General features: G+C 50.3%; 1 protein-coding gene across 6 annotated transcripts in view; it reads right to left on the minus strand.

The window, feature by feature from the left end:
- ASTN2 (astrotactin 2) overlaps nt 1-18048 on the minus strand; it is a 730659-nt gene that overhangs the window by 465466 nt on the left and 247145 nt on the right. For all 6 annotated transcript variants that reach the window (XM_075905850.1, XM_075905849.1, XM_075905851.1 and 3 more), the window contains one exon: nt 12852-12959. In XM_075905850.1, the coding sequence (XP_075761965.1) occupies nt 12852-12959 (108 nt within the window). The remainder of the gene's footprint in view (nt 1-12851; nt 12960-18048) is intronic.

The following is an 18048-nucleotide window of genomic DNA, read 5'->3' on the forward strand; positions in this document are numbered from 1 at the left end:
AACTACTTAATTCGAACTAGGCGTTAGTCCTCGTGGAATGAGGTTTACCTAGTTCGAATTAAGCTCTCCGCTAGTTTGAATTAAGTTCGAATTAGCGGTTTGTATGTGTAGCACCTATCAAAGTTAATTCAAACTAACGGCTGTTAGTTCGAATTAACTTTGTAGTGTAGACATACCCTAAGAGAGGTTAAGGGGTGATTTGATTATAGTCTATAAGTACCTATACGGGGAACAGATCTAAGCACGTCCTCTTAGATATAGTAGAAAAAGTATAATATGATCCAAAGGCTGGAAGTTGAAGCTAGACGAATTAAATCTTAAAGTGAGGCATAAATTTTTAAGAGCCAGAGTAATTACCCACTCAAACAAATTACCAAGGGCCATGGTTGATTTCTCCTGTCAGCTTTTAAATCAAGATTGGATTTTTCCCCCTAAAACATATGTTCTTATTTTGGGGGAAGTTCTCTAGATTGGGTTATAGAGGAGGTCACACTAGCTCACAATGGTCCTCTCTGGTCACAGAGTCTGTGCCTGTTAGTTGGGTGAGGAGCCCTTGGAAGAGCTGGGTATTTCAAAGCCAGCTACACCTTTGACTCAGTTGGGGCTATTTCCCAGTGTAGACAAGACCATGTCATAGAATCATAGAACCATAGAACTGGAAGAGACCTCAGAAGGTCATCAAGTCCAGCCCCGTGCTCTAGGCAGGACCAATCCCAACTAAATCAACCCAGCCAGGGCTTGGTCAAGCAGAGACTTAGAGTACGTCTAGACTAAATGCCTCTGTCGCCAGAGGCATGTATATTAGGCTACCAGACATAGGAAAATGAAGTGGCGATTTAAATAATCGCCGCTTGATTTAAATTTACATGGCTGCCGCACTGAGCCGACAAACAGCTGATCAGCTGTTTGTCGGCTCAGCGCGATAGTCTGGACGCGCGGGTGTCGACATCAAAGGTATTTGTCGACCACCCAGGTATGCCTCCTAGTGAAATAGTTTTTCCTAATATCCAACCTAGACCTTTCCCACCGCAACTTGAGACCATTGTTCCTTGTTCTGTCATCTATCACCACTGAGAACAGCCTCTCTCCATCCTCTTTGGAACCTCCCTTCAGGAAGTTGAAGGCTGCTATCAAATTCCCCCTCACTCTTCTCTTCTGTAGACTAAACAGACCCAACTCCCTCAGCCTCTCCTCATAGGTCATATTCTCCAGCCCCCTAATCATTCTGGTTGCCCTCCACTGGACCCTCTCCAATGCGTCCACATCCTTTTTTGTAGTGGGAGGCCCAGAACTGGACACAATAATCCAGATGTGGCCTCATCACAGCCGAATAAAGGGGAATAATGACATCTCTGGATCTGCTGGCAACACTCCTCTTAATGCAGCCTAATATGCCATTAGCCTTCTTGGCTACAAGAGCACACTGTTGACTCATATCCAGCCTCACTGGATATTCACTCATATTCACTGCAATCCCCAGGTCCTTTTCTGCAGAACTACTACTTAGCTGGTTGGTCCCCAGCCTATAACAATGCTTGGGATTCTTCCGTCCCAAGTACACTGGCCGACTCAGCATCCGGGCCCATCCTGTGCCACTGGGCAGAGCGCTGACCTTCCCAATGGCCTTCTCTTCTAGAAACAGCCACTGAGTCCTTTGCCCTCGCAAAAGGGGAAGCTGAGCCAACACGAACCCCTTGTTTGCAGAGCCCCTGCACCCGACCCCTCATCGACTTGCAGGAAAGGACCCCGGGGATATTTTATTAAGTGTGGAAAATTCCCAGTGTGAGCAGCACGTGGGCAGACTGATACCACAGTTAAAGGGACTCTGTCAACTCCATCATATATTTGGGACAAATGCCTTTGCCTGTGTTACTAACATCATCTTAGCCTATTGAAGTGGAGAGAATTTTTACAAATGCAATTTGCTTTTCCACTCTTTATGCTGTTTACTTTTTGCATTTCTCTGGCCATGGACAATTAAAATCAATGAAGTCAGTTTCACTTTCATGTTTTCAGCACTGAATTGGTGGAGATGCAATCACTTTAGAGATGCAGCTGTCTGTTTAAAGACAGCAATTGTTTTTACTGGAATTGTCTTTCACACAAATCAATGGAAACTCTTCTTCTGGGATTAAGGTTTGAAAAGAAAAACCAAACAACCCTGTTTCTACAAATTACAACTGCTGGGTCAGATGTGAGTTGAGACCGTCACTTTAAAGGTGGAAAACAGTTTCCGCTAAAAGCATAATTTATACCCATCCCAGAAAGAAAACATTGTTCTCTATGAACTGTCCCCTGTGCAGTCATTGCCCAGAGAAGAATCCTCCTGCAGGGACCAAAATAGAGCATCAGCCAAAACAGCAGCAGCAGTGTGCCTAGAAAGCGTGGAAAGTTGGGACAAGGACTATCCATAGAAAGTTTAAAACATCTGGTCACCCTACTTGGAGGCCATGTTAGAACATGGTACAAACTGTCTGGGCCTACCTATACCATACCAAAGGGTTATGCCTTTATATAGCCAGGTCCCCCAACATTGTCTGTCTTGGGACTTATCTGCTTGTTGCATGTGAGGTTGACACAGTTGGGGGTTTGTCCTCAACATGCTACTGTGAGGGAGGGAGGATATAACTCAACTTACAACTAGAGACTGAATAACTTGCCCAAGAGGTCACAGAGGGAGTCTGGAGCAAGCTGGGGAATTTAACCCAGTTCTTCTGACTTTCACACCTGTGGTTTAACCACACAGCCATCTTTCCTGCCTCTCTAACTTCGGTAGCTATGACTGTGTGGCCAAGTGACTGGAGCACAGGCCTGGGACTTAGAAGACCTAGGTGAAGACCTGCTGGATGAAGGTAGGCAAGCCATATTGCTTGCTCTGTGCCTCAGTTTCCCAACTGCAGCACGATACCAACCTCCTCAGCAAAATGCTTTGATTTCTTCTGATGAAAAGCGCTCTAAGAAGCAAGCTGCTCTCCCAGAGTAGATGGGACACATGTCACCCTTCCTTTCCTTTGGCTCTAGCAAGGTGACCAGTGATTTGACGCCATCATCTTATGGATGTGCAGAGCTAATGGGCACGTTTATGGCACGGGAGCGACCCCCGCTCCCTCTCTGTGCTTCCAGCACCAACTGCGTGTTTACATTTTACTGCCTGTGACACAAGAGGCTTGTTGCCATGCGGAGGACGACAGCCGAGCGATTAGTGAAATTTGTTACCCACATGCTCCAAACAAAATTAAATTAAAAGAGCTGCTTTGCTGTCAAGATAAGGGCCAACCCAGGGAGATAATTTTTCACTCTCAAACACTCAATTACTCGGTGAGGCTGTATCAGAGACAATCAAAAAAAAAAAGCACAGCCTCTAGGAACAGATGTAAACGCTGTTATCTCTATCACGGTGCACGGGAAGTTAAAGAGACGGCAGCACAGCAGCAGCATGGCAGACCTAATTGCAGTGGGTGGGTGGGCGAGAGCTGCCTCTCCTCCCAGTTCATTGCCACTCGCGTCAGGAGGCTCTTCCTACAATGGCCCTGTGATTACTTGTTCAGACCTTCTGCAACCAAGGTGACAAACATGCACAGGCCGGGCTGCTTGCTGGTTGTACACAGTACCAGGAGAGCACGGCAGTAATAATGAACAACCTGCCTAGTCCAGCTGTAGCTTACACCAGCAAAAACAGTGATTCCGCTGCTATAGCTTATACAGCTTTAGTGAGCGAAAAACGTGTTAGAGGCTGACTCTGTGTGTGCTCTGGGGCTACAGCACCCACAGAAAAACACTAGTGGGCTTTCAGGACCCACCAATCAGCTGCTGGGTGGTGGGAGGAAAGTGCTGGGGGAGAGAGAGAGGCAGAGTGGGGGTGGGAAAAGCCGGGGTAGGAATCAGCCTTGAGGCACAGTGGGTGTGAAGAACTCACCCAGACAAAAGACAGTCGGTGCCTGTGAAATAAGCTATACCAGCAAAAAGAGTGTGTTTTATTGACCAGTGTAACTGTGTATAAACTAGCGTGTATAAATGTCAAAATGTTATCAAATAAATTCACACCACTAACTCCCGTTGCTATACTGGCAAAAGAACCTGGTGTCCTGCACAGATATAAAACTAAATCTGCATCCGCAGAAATACGCAGCAGATATCTGCACTGACATCCACGGATGCGGATCCCCGCAGATATAAAGCATATGTCCATGTGCCTCTCTTGGTGCCCAAAGCAGGACCAACCCCAAATAAATCATCGGGCCACAGCTTTGTCAAGCCAAGACTTAAAAACCTCCAGGGATGGAGATTCCACCCCCTCCCTAGGGAACCCATCCCAGTGCTTCACCATCCTCCTAGGGAAATAGTTTTTCCTAATATCCAACCTACACCTCCCCCACTGCAACTTGAAACCATTGCTCCTTGTTCTGCCATCTGCCACTACTGTGAACAGCCTCTGTCCATCCTCTTTGGAACCTCCCTTCAGGAAGTTCAAGGCTGCTATCAAATCCCCCCTCACTCTTCTCTTCTGCAGACTAAATAAGCCCAGATCCCTCAGTCTCTCCTGGTAGGTCATGTGCTCCAGCCCCCTAATCATTTTGGTTGCCCTCCGCTGGACCCTCTCCAATGCGTCCACATCCTTTCTATAGTGGGGGGCCCAGAACAGGACACAATACTCCAGATGTGGCCTCACCAGAGCCACGTAAAGGGGGAATAATCACTTCTCTGGATCGGCTGGCAATGCTCCTCCTAATGCAACCTAATATGCATTGTTGGTCACTTGCAGGCCTGGAGAAGCATGGAACAGAACTGGGAAGAACACAGATATGCTGGAATGCGTTGGTGACTGCCCCCTCGCCTTTTGCCACCTCATGCTTCCACTGTGAAAACTGAACTACCCCAATAGCCCCAGTGATTAGGGATGCAGAACTGACAACCTGTTTGCTATCAAGGCTGTAGGTTGGTGCCTATGTCCGAGTGGCATCCTTGAACTTGAATCTCTCAGTCACCACACTGCATTACACTCCAAGTGCCATGAACCCACTAGTCTGCTTCTAACTGTGGCTGGTGCCAGCCCCTTCAGAGGTGGGATCCCTGCAATAGATAGTTCCAGGGTCACCTGTACCCAGGGAATGTTGTCAGAAGTTGGCCAGAGCATGTGAGCAAGTTTGGGGATGTAGAACTCACAGGATAAGAGTTCAGCACCGTGGCATGGAGCAGGGGAGAGAAGAGAAATCGTTTCCCGTGTTGAGAGGGGGCCCTGCTGAGCTGAGCGTAGCGAGGGAATGTCTGATTATTGCCTCTTGCCAGTGTAAGCAACGAAAAACGACATGTTTGGTTTATCGCCTTTTGTCTCCCATTTGATTCTTGACAGGCATCTCCGGGAGTTTGAAGCCTGCTGCTGTCAGGGAAACAAGTTGCGCTGGCTGGTGAAATAGGTGCAGACCCAGAGAGACAATTTAAAACCGCTGCATTCTCCAGCAGCATCTCGGCCTCAAAGAGACACGTTTGAGACATGGCGACATGCCTCCCTTACGATGCTCCCTGTTTGCTTAGCCCTTATGTTTCCCTGAGTTTCAGGAAAATGCTACCCAAATTTCATTCGGCATTTCATTTTGCTCCCTGTGAAATAATAAGTGTCTGTTTTTGCCTTCGGAGACAGGAAAGGATCAAAGGCAAGCTTCCTCGTATGTAACAGATTCCGAATACCTAATTTTCCCTTATAAAGGGCCTTGTTTTAAACACCAAATACAGAAGTAGATCAAAGCCCAGCTCCTCGCTCCTCTAACAGCTCTCGGAAGGCTCTGCCAGCCGGAGACACACACACAGAGGTTGCTGCAAATTCGAGGCAAATAATTGCACTCTGCTAATTTATCTGAAACATCGCTGTGCACTACGGAAACAATTGGGCATCTAGTAAACACAAACACGTCCACAAAAAAAAGAATAGGCTGAAGTCCAAGCCTGTTCCCCTGCCTGTATCCGCACCTCCCCTGTCCACAGACCCTCAGCACAAGGAGGTTCCAGATTCACTCTCAGCCAGGGAGCACGTGAACTTATCACTGGAATACAGGAACCCAAATCCCCATGCTCTTAATTAAGCCATAATGGGAAGGCTGTGCTGTTTTATGCGGCAACAATGTGACTCCCAGGAGGCCAAGTGATGACTGGGGCGCATGTGTCACCCTGACAGGGGAGTCCCATTATTGTGGAGGAGAAGATGCTGCTTGGCCTAGAGCAACATAATCAAACAAGGAAAGATTTTTGTCTCCACCTCCACAGGCCAGTGGAGAAGAGATTCAGAGTTCAGGGTCACTGCTGGAGTTCTGCTCCTTTGGAGTGGGGAGGAACTGGAGCTGGCCTCGGTTGTTGATTCACTGCGGGGCCTGTTCAGCGTGACTTGCAAAGGTGTAAATGGCTGCTTAAATACGATTCGCATCCTATCAGAGAGGCAAGTTATTCAGATCACAAGGATAATCTTCCCAGACCCGTCATCAAGCCACCACTGCAATAAAAATAAATAAAGAATAAAAATACTACTTTGCACTGACGTGCAGTGTCAGAGAGGATTTCAGCTGAGGGTTCCAAGCTTTTCAGAAACCTAGCCCTCGGTGAGGTAGATGCATTTGCTGTGGCTGTGGCATCCCAGACGTCGGGAAGGCTGCCTGAGTGAACAGACGTGCTCAGGGCTGACACTCCGAGCTAGAACCACCTCTGGATTCTTTTCAGCAGCAGGTGAAAACATGGCTCCAGACACAGCTGGGCGGGAGGCTGAGGCAGCCCCTCGTGAGACCCAGCAGGATGAAGTGTCCAGCCGCACGAAGAAAAGTTGTTTAAAAGAAGGACATGACTGAACATGCTCCGCCCTGAAAGAGGGGGAAATGAGTGTGCTAAATGCACTGAGTCCAAACTTTCTGGTGATGGGCAGCTGCGGAGGTGGATGAGCAACTCCACAGCACTGACAGTTCTCCTTACACAAATTTAGTGCTGGTGGAAGGTGTGTTGTTTGACAGCCCTGGAAACAGGAGCCTTCTGTGCTCCTTCAGAGCAGGTACAGAGCAGGCAGCAGGAGCGGGGGCTCCCCCACAGAGCCCTGCCTGCCCTCACTTGATGGAAATGAGCAATGAAGTTAGCTCCCATAGCTCGTCTGCTCTTTGGCATCTCCCACAGAGGCTGCCAAGGAGAGCCCCAGCAATTGCGGTGGCAGGTTTTGATGGAACAAATGTATTTTGAAGAGTTTATTAAAACGCCCTTCACTAGAGTATTCCAGCGCAGTATTAAAACACACACAAAAAGAGGAAGACAGCTAATTCCCTGCCCTAGCTCAGGTGTAATCAAAACCTCAGCTTCTGAGCACCATGCTAGCCCCGCATCTTGCTCCAGGCTAATAATGAGCTGTTTGCCTGTGGACACCAGTGAGTTTTCCACCCTCCGGTTCTCTGAGGACCCTTGCCTGCAAGCCTGACCGGAGGATGGCAAGTGGAGGACACTGATCTCCTTGGGAAGACTGACCAACGAACTTCAAAAGAGAGTGTGTGCGCCCTCCAACTAGGGCAAAGAGATGGTGCTTGCCAGCACTTCAAAGACTTTTCCTGATTAACAATAAGCTTTATTTTTTGATTCAAATCCCACACCTTCAGCCAGGCTCCAGTTTCCAACATGACCTGAATTGAGCACCAACTTTGGATGGGAACATTCCACCACTGCCCAGGGAAAACTGGCCATTGTTTCCTCATGTTTCTTCCCATCCTCTCCCAGGTGGTACCAAAGAGGCAGGAACATGAGTGCCCACTCGTGAAGGGAAGCACTACAAGACAGTAAGATCTTCAGCACAGCATGACGGGGATCTCAGAATTCAGAGATCAGAGGGAAGACTTCCTCTACATGAACCAGCATGTATTCCTGGCCAGCGTGGACTGATTCTCTGTTTTGCTCTCAATGCTTTGTCCTTTCTAAGGTTAAAACAATCGAGGAGGGAGACTCTGACCTCTTTTTATGAGAGGCTATTCCACAAAGAGACCTCGTGGTCAGGAATACGCCCTCCACCATCACTCACACAAAAACAACTATGGGCAGTTTGTTCATTTCCCTTTGGCCTACCCTCTCAAACAGTTCCTCCTGCATCCCTTGATGTGTCCAACCTGCAGCCTCTTGAGACAATTATAATGTACAGCCAGTTAACTAGCTTACGTGGCCAAAGCACAAAGAAAATCCATGTGTGATCCTGCGTTTACAGGATCAGTTAGACATAAATGCTAGTTACTGTGCAGGCTGTAACTAACAAATCACGTACATCTGAAGACTTCCCACCACATCAATGCTGATAAGCGCCACAGATGCTGCAGTAATTGTACTCTGTTCTGAAAAAACTGGTCTAAGGAGAGAAATTGCAAGGAAGAGCTCTCTCATTGGACTTAATGGCTATCCTATTGCACCTACTATGACACACAGCCACTGTGGAATCAATATTAGAGCATCAGTGTAACAACAAAATGTATCTGACTCTGCATCTTTCTCTATTAGAATTATGAGCCTATCCAATTATGGATCTTTGTTGTAGCTGTAATTATGGTTTTATACTATAACTTCCCACCACGCTAGTGCTTTCTTCACACAAGGGAACTAAGAGTCATCGAAACGATAATGGAAACTTTCGTCCAAGACGACAGTAAAGGCAAATTTTAGCCAAGCAAAAGGGATGGGTGATGGAGGTTATACAGAGAGTTTATTTATTTAAAAACCAAACCAAACAAAATCTCACACCTTCTAGCAAAACCATGCCATTTCTCCACTGACGTGAAGGATGGGCTATTCCCATTAGACCTGCTAGCTCAGTGTTTCTCACCCTTTTCAGGTTCACAGCTCCTTATTTGAGTACAAACATTTTCACAATCCTCTTGCTTTACATTATTCCTCTTATTATTATACCAAAGTATGAATAATAACCAAATAATACTTTGAGGGGGCAGGGCAAGCAAAGGAGGGGAGCAAGAATGTAATTGCTTTAGATTATAATAAAATTGCCAGTGATTTGTGATGCCCTCCCCCTTCACCCAATTGCTTTTTGTGTGTCCCCACCCTCGCTTCACTGGTTTGGAAACACTGAATTAGTGACACCGAATCTGATGACTGGGATTTTTACGAATGGAACATGGGGCCTTAGGCACTTGGATGCTTTTGAGAATTTTACCTTGTCTTCCTACCTTGTGTTCTCTGGATGGCTGTTTAAAGTGGCGGAGTTCCTTTCATGGAAAAAACTGAAGCATCCAAAGTCACTAACCCCTTTTCCAAAATTGAGGCCTTTATCTTTAATGGGGCTAAGGTACTGTTGTCACAGGAAGCTGTTACTGGCTTTTCACGCTACGAGCACAAGTATAATTCCAGCAAGAATTTATGTAACATTGGATTTCCCTTTCTTCTCCAAGAGCGAAGATACACAACCACAACTGAATGCAGTGCTATTCTGCATAAATAAATACAATGTGTGTGTCTGTTCATGTGAAATCACTGGGACAATCGTAGGTGTAGAGGTAATTTCACATTGAAATAAACATGTTATGCGCATTTATCTGAATGCCTAATCATGGAAATAAGTGGAGCGGTGTTTATTTTGGTGGGTTCCGGCATCTCTCAGGACTGAGGCACTCCGCCTCTCCTTGGCTTAGCAAGGAAAACAAAATCAGGACACAGAAGCCCAGGTGCAATTTTCAAATCATTTTCCATCTTGGTTGTGTCTTAATGGTTTTCAGACTTAGCAACGGCAGCAACAAAAATCATGTATTTCCGCTACAGAGGACTAAGCACACACTAGATCAGAGATTTAGAGATGAAGTGATCCTGGTGTTATTTGAATTGGGAAAATGTAGGAACTAATTTTAAACCACAAAAGAGACTTTTTCCTCCCTTTTAACTCACAGTCCAATTCCAATTCTGAAACTGTTTGGGTTTTTTTTTATTGCTTTTGTGTAGAGGAGAAACATGGAAAATTCCAGTCCAATAGGCAATCTGCTGAGAAACATTAAATGACAGAAATTGAGCCTTACAGATACTCCGGAAATGCCACTGTTACAGTTACGGGTGGCTGGACTAACAGCATGGCTGAACCAACACAGATCCCTAGTGTAGACGGACAAAGAGGTTTCGAGCCTCAGGGCCACATATAGGAAGCTTCCCAAGGACATGCCACAACTTATAAACAAGTAGCTGTGTGTGCTGACATCAGAGGTATGTGTTGATGCCTTGACTCCCAAAGGCTGAAATGCCTACTATCTATAAGGCCTTAAAACAGAACTTTTACCGAGGCTATAAGGAAAACACGCTGTAATTACAAGGTAATGCACTGCCACTGGTCATTAGCTGGATATTCATCAAGGGTTGTGCTTCCCCCTCTTCCTTTAATTCAGATCCACAGCTGAGTGTTTCCAAGATGGATGTTTACTCAATTAGCTGTATATTGTTCAAAACTGGGGGCCAGACCAGCTCCATCCAACCAACTCTACTTCCAGCAGGCTGGGGATCTGGTGCAGCTGGGGGAAACGGAGTAGGGGGAGATGCTGGGATCATTGATCAGTTCCTAATTCTTTCATGTGGGAAACCAGGGAATAGCCATGAACAAGCAACTAAGCCAGTTCATCATATATACAGTAGCCCAGTGTCCATGAGTCTGTAACGCTGACGTACACGGCCACGCCCCCTGGCCATGTACATCAGCGCCCCGCCCCCCCTTCCCCTTCCTCCGTGGCGGTTCGGTCAGCCCCACAGCCCCCCAGGCATGCCCCCCCACCAGTGCTGCTTCCCTCCCCCCTTCCTCCGGGCCCCCCCATCCTCCCCTCCAGCCCCGCAGCCCCTGATCCCCCCCAGCTCTGCTTTCCACCCCACTTCCAGACAGCCCCGCCCCCTTCCCCTCCCTGCGTGGCACCCGCCCCCCTTCCCCTCCATCCATGGCGCACTGTGGCACTCGCGCTGGGCTCAGCTGAGGGCCCCGGCGGGGGAGCAAGTGGCACGGCCCTTTGGGGTCCGCACTCCCCAAAGGGCCACTTGCCGCCACTTGCTCCCCTGCCGGGGCCCGGTGGGAGTGCTGCTCAGCTGAGTGACGCAGTGCGCCACGGAGGGAGGGGAAGGGGGCGGGGCACCACGCAGGGAGGGGAAGGGGGCGGAGCTGGGCAGAAGGGGGGTGGGAAGCAGAGCTGGGGGGGATTGGGAGCTGTGGAGCTGTAGGGGACAATGGGGGGGGCCCAGAGGAAGGGCGGAGGGAAGCAGCTGTGGAGGGGAGGGTTCGGGGGGCCGTGGGGCTGGCCGGCAGGAACAGGGGTGGGAAGCAGAGCTGGGGGGGGGGATCGGGAGCTGTGGGGCTGTAGGGGACAATGGGGGGGCCCAGAGGAAGGGCGGAGGGAAGCAGCTCTGGAGGGGGGTGTCCAGGGGGCCGTGGGGCTGGCCGGCAGGAAGAGGGGTGGGAAGCAGAGCTGGGGGGGATCAGGAGGCTGGACGGGAGGAGGGGGTGGGAAGCAGACCTGGCGAAGGGGGGGTGCAGCGTGGACCCCAAACGGCCACTTGCCGCTGCTTGCTCCCTCAGCGGGAGCGACGCTCAGCTGGGCCCGGGGCGGCAAGTGGCCGCCACTCAGCTGGGCTCAGCTGGGGCCAGCAGAGCGGCACAGCGTGCCATGGAGGGAAGGGAAGGGGGGAAGGGCGCCACGCAGGGAGAGGAAGGGGGGTGGAGCTGGCCAGAAGGGAGGCGGGAAGCAGAGCTGGGGGGGGATCAGAGGCTATGGGGCTGGAGGGGAGGATGGAGGGGCCTGGAGGAAGACGGGGCGGGAAGCAGAGATGGGGGGGGACTGGGGGCCGTGGGGCTGGACGGGAGGGGGGGGCGGGAAGCAGACCTGGCGAGGGGGTGGGGGTGCAGCCACTGGCTGCAGCCGGACCCGAAATGGTCGCTTGCCGCCGCTTGCTCCCCAGACGCGGCCCAGCTGAGTGCTGCTGTCCCTGCGCCGCTCAGCTGAGCCCCGGTGGGACAGGAAGCGGGGCAGGACGGTGATGTACATGGCAGGGGGCAGGGCTGTGTACGTCACGGCCCCCCCCCTCCTCCTCCTGCCGTGGCGCTGTGTGGTGCGCCCCTCAGCCGGGCCGCCGTGGGAGAGGGGAGGGGAAGGGGGCGGTGACATAGACAGCCCTGCCCCTGGCCTTGTACGTCACCACCCCACCCCTCCTCCCCCGCAGCAGCCCGGCAGAGCACACAACACTCAGCTGAGCCACCACGGTAGGAGGGGAAGGGAGGCCGTGACGTACATGGCCCCGCACCCTGGCCGTGTACGTCACCACCCCGCCCCCCTCCCTCACAGCAGCCCGGCTGAACAGGCAGCACTCAGCCAAGCGCCACGGCGGGAGGGAAGGGGAAGGGGGGTGGGGAGAGACGGAGGAGAGAGAGAGGCAGGAGGAGGAGGAGAAGAGAAAGGGAGAGTGAGAGGCAGGAGGGGGAGAAGAGAAAAAGAGACGGAGAGAGAGGCAGGAGGCGGAGGAGAGCTGAGGGGAGGGGGAGGCAATAGGAGGAGAGAGAGGAAGAGAGACAGAGTGAGAGAGCTCAGGAAAGAAGACCTGAAAATCCCGTCTTATGATGGGCTAATTGGCTAGTATATATATAACCACTCGGAAACTCTGCTATTGTCTCCCACATGCTGCTAGCTGGCAGGGAAGGTCTCAGGCTGGGACATCTTTATGAACTGGCTGATGTTAGCTACTGGGCATGAAGATCTGGATGTACAGACCAAGAGTCAACTTATTTCAGACCTCTCAAGCTAGGGATGCAATGAAAAGACAAACCGGAGTGTTTGTTACTTTTTCCTCATACAGCTGCTGTGTCGCTGACAGTTACTTTATTTTACCTTTGCTTCGTCTCCGGCTCCTGTACTGCTCGGTATAGAAGGTCAGCTGGGTTTCATCATCTGCTTCTGAGCCAGAGTTTCCCTTCACACGTCCAAACCCAATTCCACCTGCGGGGAAGTGAGAAGAAACGTAAGTATTGCTGTCTCAGGTGCTCAGCTGCAAAAATGTAGCTGTGAGCTCCTCAGGAAAGATCAGTAAATCATTATCTAACTTCCCTTCTGCAATCTCTCTAAAGCCCTGCTTCTCCAAATAAGGACATACAATCTTTCAAGTCCGGAAAGTATTGTCAGTATCACTGTAGCCCTTAGGAACACAGGGTCCCAGTGTGCTCGGTGCAATATAAACACAGAACCAAAACTAGTCCCTACCCTAAAGAGCTTACTACCAACATCACCATGAGGATCTTGAGTTTAAGCTTCTCTCCTAAGGACCCATGCACAGTGAACCCATATTAAGCTTCACAAATCTGCCTCCAAAGCCAGCAGGCAGAGATGGCCCAGGGTACAGGATATGAAAACTAGTCAGAAGACCTGGGTTCTGTTGCCTGCTCTGCCACTGACCTGCTGAGTAACCATTGGCAAGTTATTTGCTCTCCCTTTGTGTGTATCTAGAACTGTAGCTGTTCCAGAGCAGTCTCTCTCTGCTGTGGGGCTAGGGAGCTGTGGTCTCAGTCTGAGCCTCTACGCCCTTCCGCGGTACAATCAGCTGGGGAATAAAACAGAGCTGAGACTTGACCCAGCTCCCTTTGCTTTGATGTTCTCAAGGAACAAAAACAGGCTGTGGAAAGATGAATGTTCACTGGTCTGATATGTGCCCCCAGCTAGGGGCTCTCAGATACAATCATGCCCATTGTGCCATGCTGAGCCCATCTCTTCCTCCCCCAGGGCTTTTAAATGTTTAGGAGGAGCAGAAGTGAGACAAATCAACTCAGGAATAGACTTGGCATGAGACTGCCAATCCTCACAGAAAGTTAAAGAAAATAGGTCCGTGGGGAATGATTTTGGCCCTCTGAACTGCCATTAAAGGATGTTACTGTTTTAAAACCCCTTCATTCTAGGCAGAAGTACTATTCCCACACTTCTTGGCAAGGGTACAGCAAATGAAAGTGCACCTTCTGCCCTGTAAAATTCTTCATCACAGTGCGGAGGGGGAAGAAGAGCGGGAGGGGGAGAAAGCTGGGGAAATGTAGTGAACAGACAGAACCAGATTATCAGCAGAGCAGGTAGGCACAAGTAGTGGCAGTGCTAGCTTCATCCCTGGCATCTTACTAATATGCCTGCTGAGACTGCCAATAAGGACGTGGCGGGGGGAATATAGAATCACAGAATCCTAGGGCTGGAAGAGATCTCTGGAGTCATCAAGTCCAGGCCCCTGCTCAAAGCAGGACCAACCCCAACTAAATCAACCCAGCCAGGGCTTTGTCAAGCCGGGACTTAAACACCTCTAGGGATGGAGATTCCACCACATCCCTAGGTAACCCATCCCAGTGCTTCACCCCCTCAAATAGGGAAATAGTTTTTCCTAATATCCAACCTAGACCTCCCCCATTGCAACTTTAGACCATTGCTCCTTGTTCTGCCATCTGCCACTACTGAGAACAGCCTCTCTCCATCCTCTTTGGAACCTCCCTTCAGGAAGTTGATGGCTGCTATCAAATCCCCCCTCACTCTTCTCTTCTGCAGACTAAATAAGCCCAAATCCCTCAACCTCTCCTCATAGGTCAAGTGCTCCAGCCACCTAATCATTTTGGTTGCCCTCCACTGGACCCTCTCCAATGCGACCACATCCTTTCTGTAGTGGGGAGCCCAGAACTGGACACAATACTCCAGATGTGGCCTCACCTGTGCCAAATAAAGAGGAATAATCATTTCTCTAGATCTGCTGGGAAGACTCCTCTTAATACATCCTGTGACAGGGCTCTCAGCCCCACACGGGAGAACAGACTGTGAGCTGGGCCCAGCTGGCTGAGTGAGCCCCTCCCCCACAGCCCTGCCGGGCATGCTCACAGGCAAGCCTGAGTATAAAAGGCACTGAGGCAGCTCAGGGGAAGGCTCAAGTGTATTAGGAGCCAGGCAGGCAGGCAGCCTGGCTCAGTTCTGGTTCGCGCCCGGTCTGGGAGTTCAGACCTGCCACCCTATGCTGCTGCCTCTTTCTCAGAGGCAGCAGCACGGGGCGACAAGCAGCCTGCCCACAAGAGGAGCTGGTTTTAAAACTGGCTCCCCCTTGCAGACTAGCTCCCGCCTGGCGCCCTGTGCAGCTGCTGCCCCCGCCCCTGGGGACTATAGAATAGTCGACTAATGGATAAGAATTCATGAGGTTATTCGACTATTCAATTAACCGATATTTAACATCCCTACTGTGGACTAGGCCCCAGGATCGTATTTACCTGATATAGAGGGGTATGCTACAAGGACCAGGCCTCAGGGCCGTATTAACCCCTACAGAGGGGACTGGTATTTGGGACTCGGATGGGTGGGCCGTATACACCCTGGTAAAGGACAACTGAAACTTGGACTCCAGCCATTGGGCCATATGGACACTGATACGTGGGCCCGCGGGGGAAGCTCTGACCACGAGATCCCGCTCGAGGGGAGCGTACCCCTCGACACACCCTAATATGCCATTAGCCTTCTTGGCTATAAGGGATGGGAACAGTCCCCCAACTGGGCACTAAACCAACTCATCTCACGCTGGAACCCAACAGGCTTGTGAGAGGGAGAAGTTCTAATTTCCACCTGCCTAAGTTGCATTGAGACCACTGATGCAAAAGACCAGCAATCTCATTCAACCCCTTCTGTTTAGCCACCTAATTCCTCCAAGGAGAGAGTGTTGTATCAAATCCTGCCAGAGTCCGGCATCAAGAAGAACCAACCCCTGATGATACAACCTGCCTTCCCCTGTGGCAACACTGCTGACCATTTGGAAGTGGACTTCTGGACAATTCAGGACTGGCACCTTGTGGCCTGCTGCAACAGAAAGAGTTTGCTGTATCGGTAAGGGGATATGACCTCTTATTCACTCACTCCCTGCTAGGGCAGGATTGGGTCTGGACACAGATGCACAGACTAACACAACCGCCCAGCCAGCCAGCTCTTCTCACCCACAAAATGCTACACAAGTGTTATACACAATAGAGGGAAATCCATGAATGCTGCCACTTCTGAGACATCAGACTAGATAGCAGAGGGAGAAATGGCACTAACTCCTATTGTTCTGAAGAAGCCAAGATGGTTGGTTGGTTGTTCAGTGTCCACCTCGGTTAGGCAGGGTGCTGGGCACACAGATTTGCACACCTGGAATGCAGTTTAACTGTTTAGGAAAGAAGAAAGGCAGAGTCAAGCCTGCTTATATTTCAGCATAAAGCTTCAGTATTCCCAATGCTACCTGGCTGTTAATGGCCAGATTTCCAAACAAGTTCATGGGTCAGAGTCCCAAGCACTCAGCACCCACAAATCAGAGCTGGATTCTCGAAAGACCTCAGCTCCCATCTAGTTCCTAAGGCCTGATTTTCAACATTTCTCAGCTCCCAGCGTCTCCCATGGTGCCCAGAACCCAATTGGGCAAATCCAAAATCTGGTTCCAATCCTGGGCACTGAACCCTTCTGAAAACGCCAGCCCCAGATTATCAGCAGAGCAGGTAGGTACATACAGCCGTAGTGCCAGTAAACACTGCCCTGTTGCTAACCCATCACTGCATCACAATGGCCATCAAACCACTGGAGCATAATTGCAAACCAATGACTCTGATGCACCTTGAGAGGGGAAAAAGAGCTGGAGCTCACACCCTTTCCTGCATCCCAGCCCAGAGAAGGGGAAGGGCAGGGCAACAAAGGGGAAAAGCAATCAGATTTATTCTCGCCAATGAGAAAAACAATCTTCTCCGGGATTCTAACCTGTGCTCACTGGCTATGATCCAGCCACGCCAATGTCTGATTTCTTAGTGCGTCTCCACCTCACAACCTCCCCACTCCACCCAGGCAGTGTTTGGCTGTGAACTCTCCACACAGAGAAGCAGCCCATACTAATAAGGAGAAAGGTTTTCTTGGAATTTGACTCGATTAACACAAAGGCCTCTGCCTCCCTGCAGATGTGGATGCAGATGTCCATGGCTCATTTTTGCAGATGTGGATAGAAAGTTTGTCTCTAGAACCCTGCACACTGGTGGTATCCGCTTTATATCTGCGGAGGTGGATGCAGATATCTGCGGCTCATTTCTGAAGATACAGATGCAGATACAAATTTTGTATCCGCACAAGGCTCTACTGGTCTACACGGTGGGGCTAAGCCATGGAGCTAAACATAGCAGTGTAGGCAGTGGTTTTCAAACACCGCTGAGAGTGGGCGTTAGTTTCAGCTGGCTTAGGATGCGGGGAGTCTAGCTGGCTTTGGGGGGCCCTGTAACCTCAAGATGTATTGCACTAACTGCTCCTAGTTCCTGTGTTAACACCAAGACTGCGCCACGCTGTATCCCTGTGCACCAATAGACCTTCTGTTCTGCCTGCTGGCTGACAGTCCCATCTGGCTGCAGATGAGGGTGTAGGGCCCAGTGGTTTTCCACACTCTATGACACTTTCATTTTAATTCTGCTCCCTACGGCCCTTCTCTTCTGCCCCCTGTTTTTGGCCCTTCTCAGCTAGCAGGTGTAGAACAAGACCAGGTGACAGTACCGTGTGGGGCTGCACATCACCCTCACTTCTTTTGCCCTCTTCCCACTCTCAAGCTTCGCCCGGGTGCCAGATAATGCCCATGCACCACGTGAGGATGCAGTGGCATGACAGGAGATGCCAGAGTGACAACGTGACTGCAGCTTAGGGACTCAGCTTGCTGGGGCTATCTTCAACTCCCTGAAGGCAGCCCGCAGGCAGGCCAGGGCAGAGGGTATAAAAGAGAAGGGTGGCTAGCTCCCAAAAGCAGATGGCCTGATAGCAGCGCATCGCTATGGCTCTCGAAAGCTCCACAACAAGCCAGAGGGCACAAGGAGCAATTAAGGGCTCTGCAGTGATCTGCGCCGTGGAGAACGCTGCCTGCTGCTTGGTGTTTTACTACTGAGTGGGTGATTTAGGGCACTAAAGTGCAGCCATTAATTACCTGGCACTACGTGAATATTTCCACTAGGGTCCTAAAAGACAGCAAACGATCGGAGCGTGTTAACCGTAAAGCAGCATCAGCATGCGGAAATGGCTATATAAACTGTTC

This window comes from Pelodiscus sinensis, chromosome 22 (assembly GCF_049634645.1).
Source record: "Pelodiscus sinensis isolate JC-2024 chromosome 22, ASM4963464v1, whole genome shotgun sequence".
Taxonomy (NCBI): Eukaryota; Metazoa; Chordata; order Testudines; family Trionychidae; genus Pelodiscus; species Pelodiscus sinensis.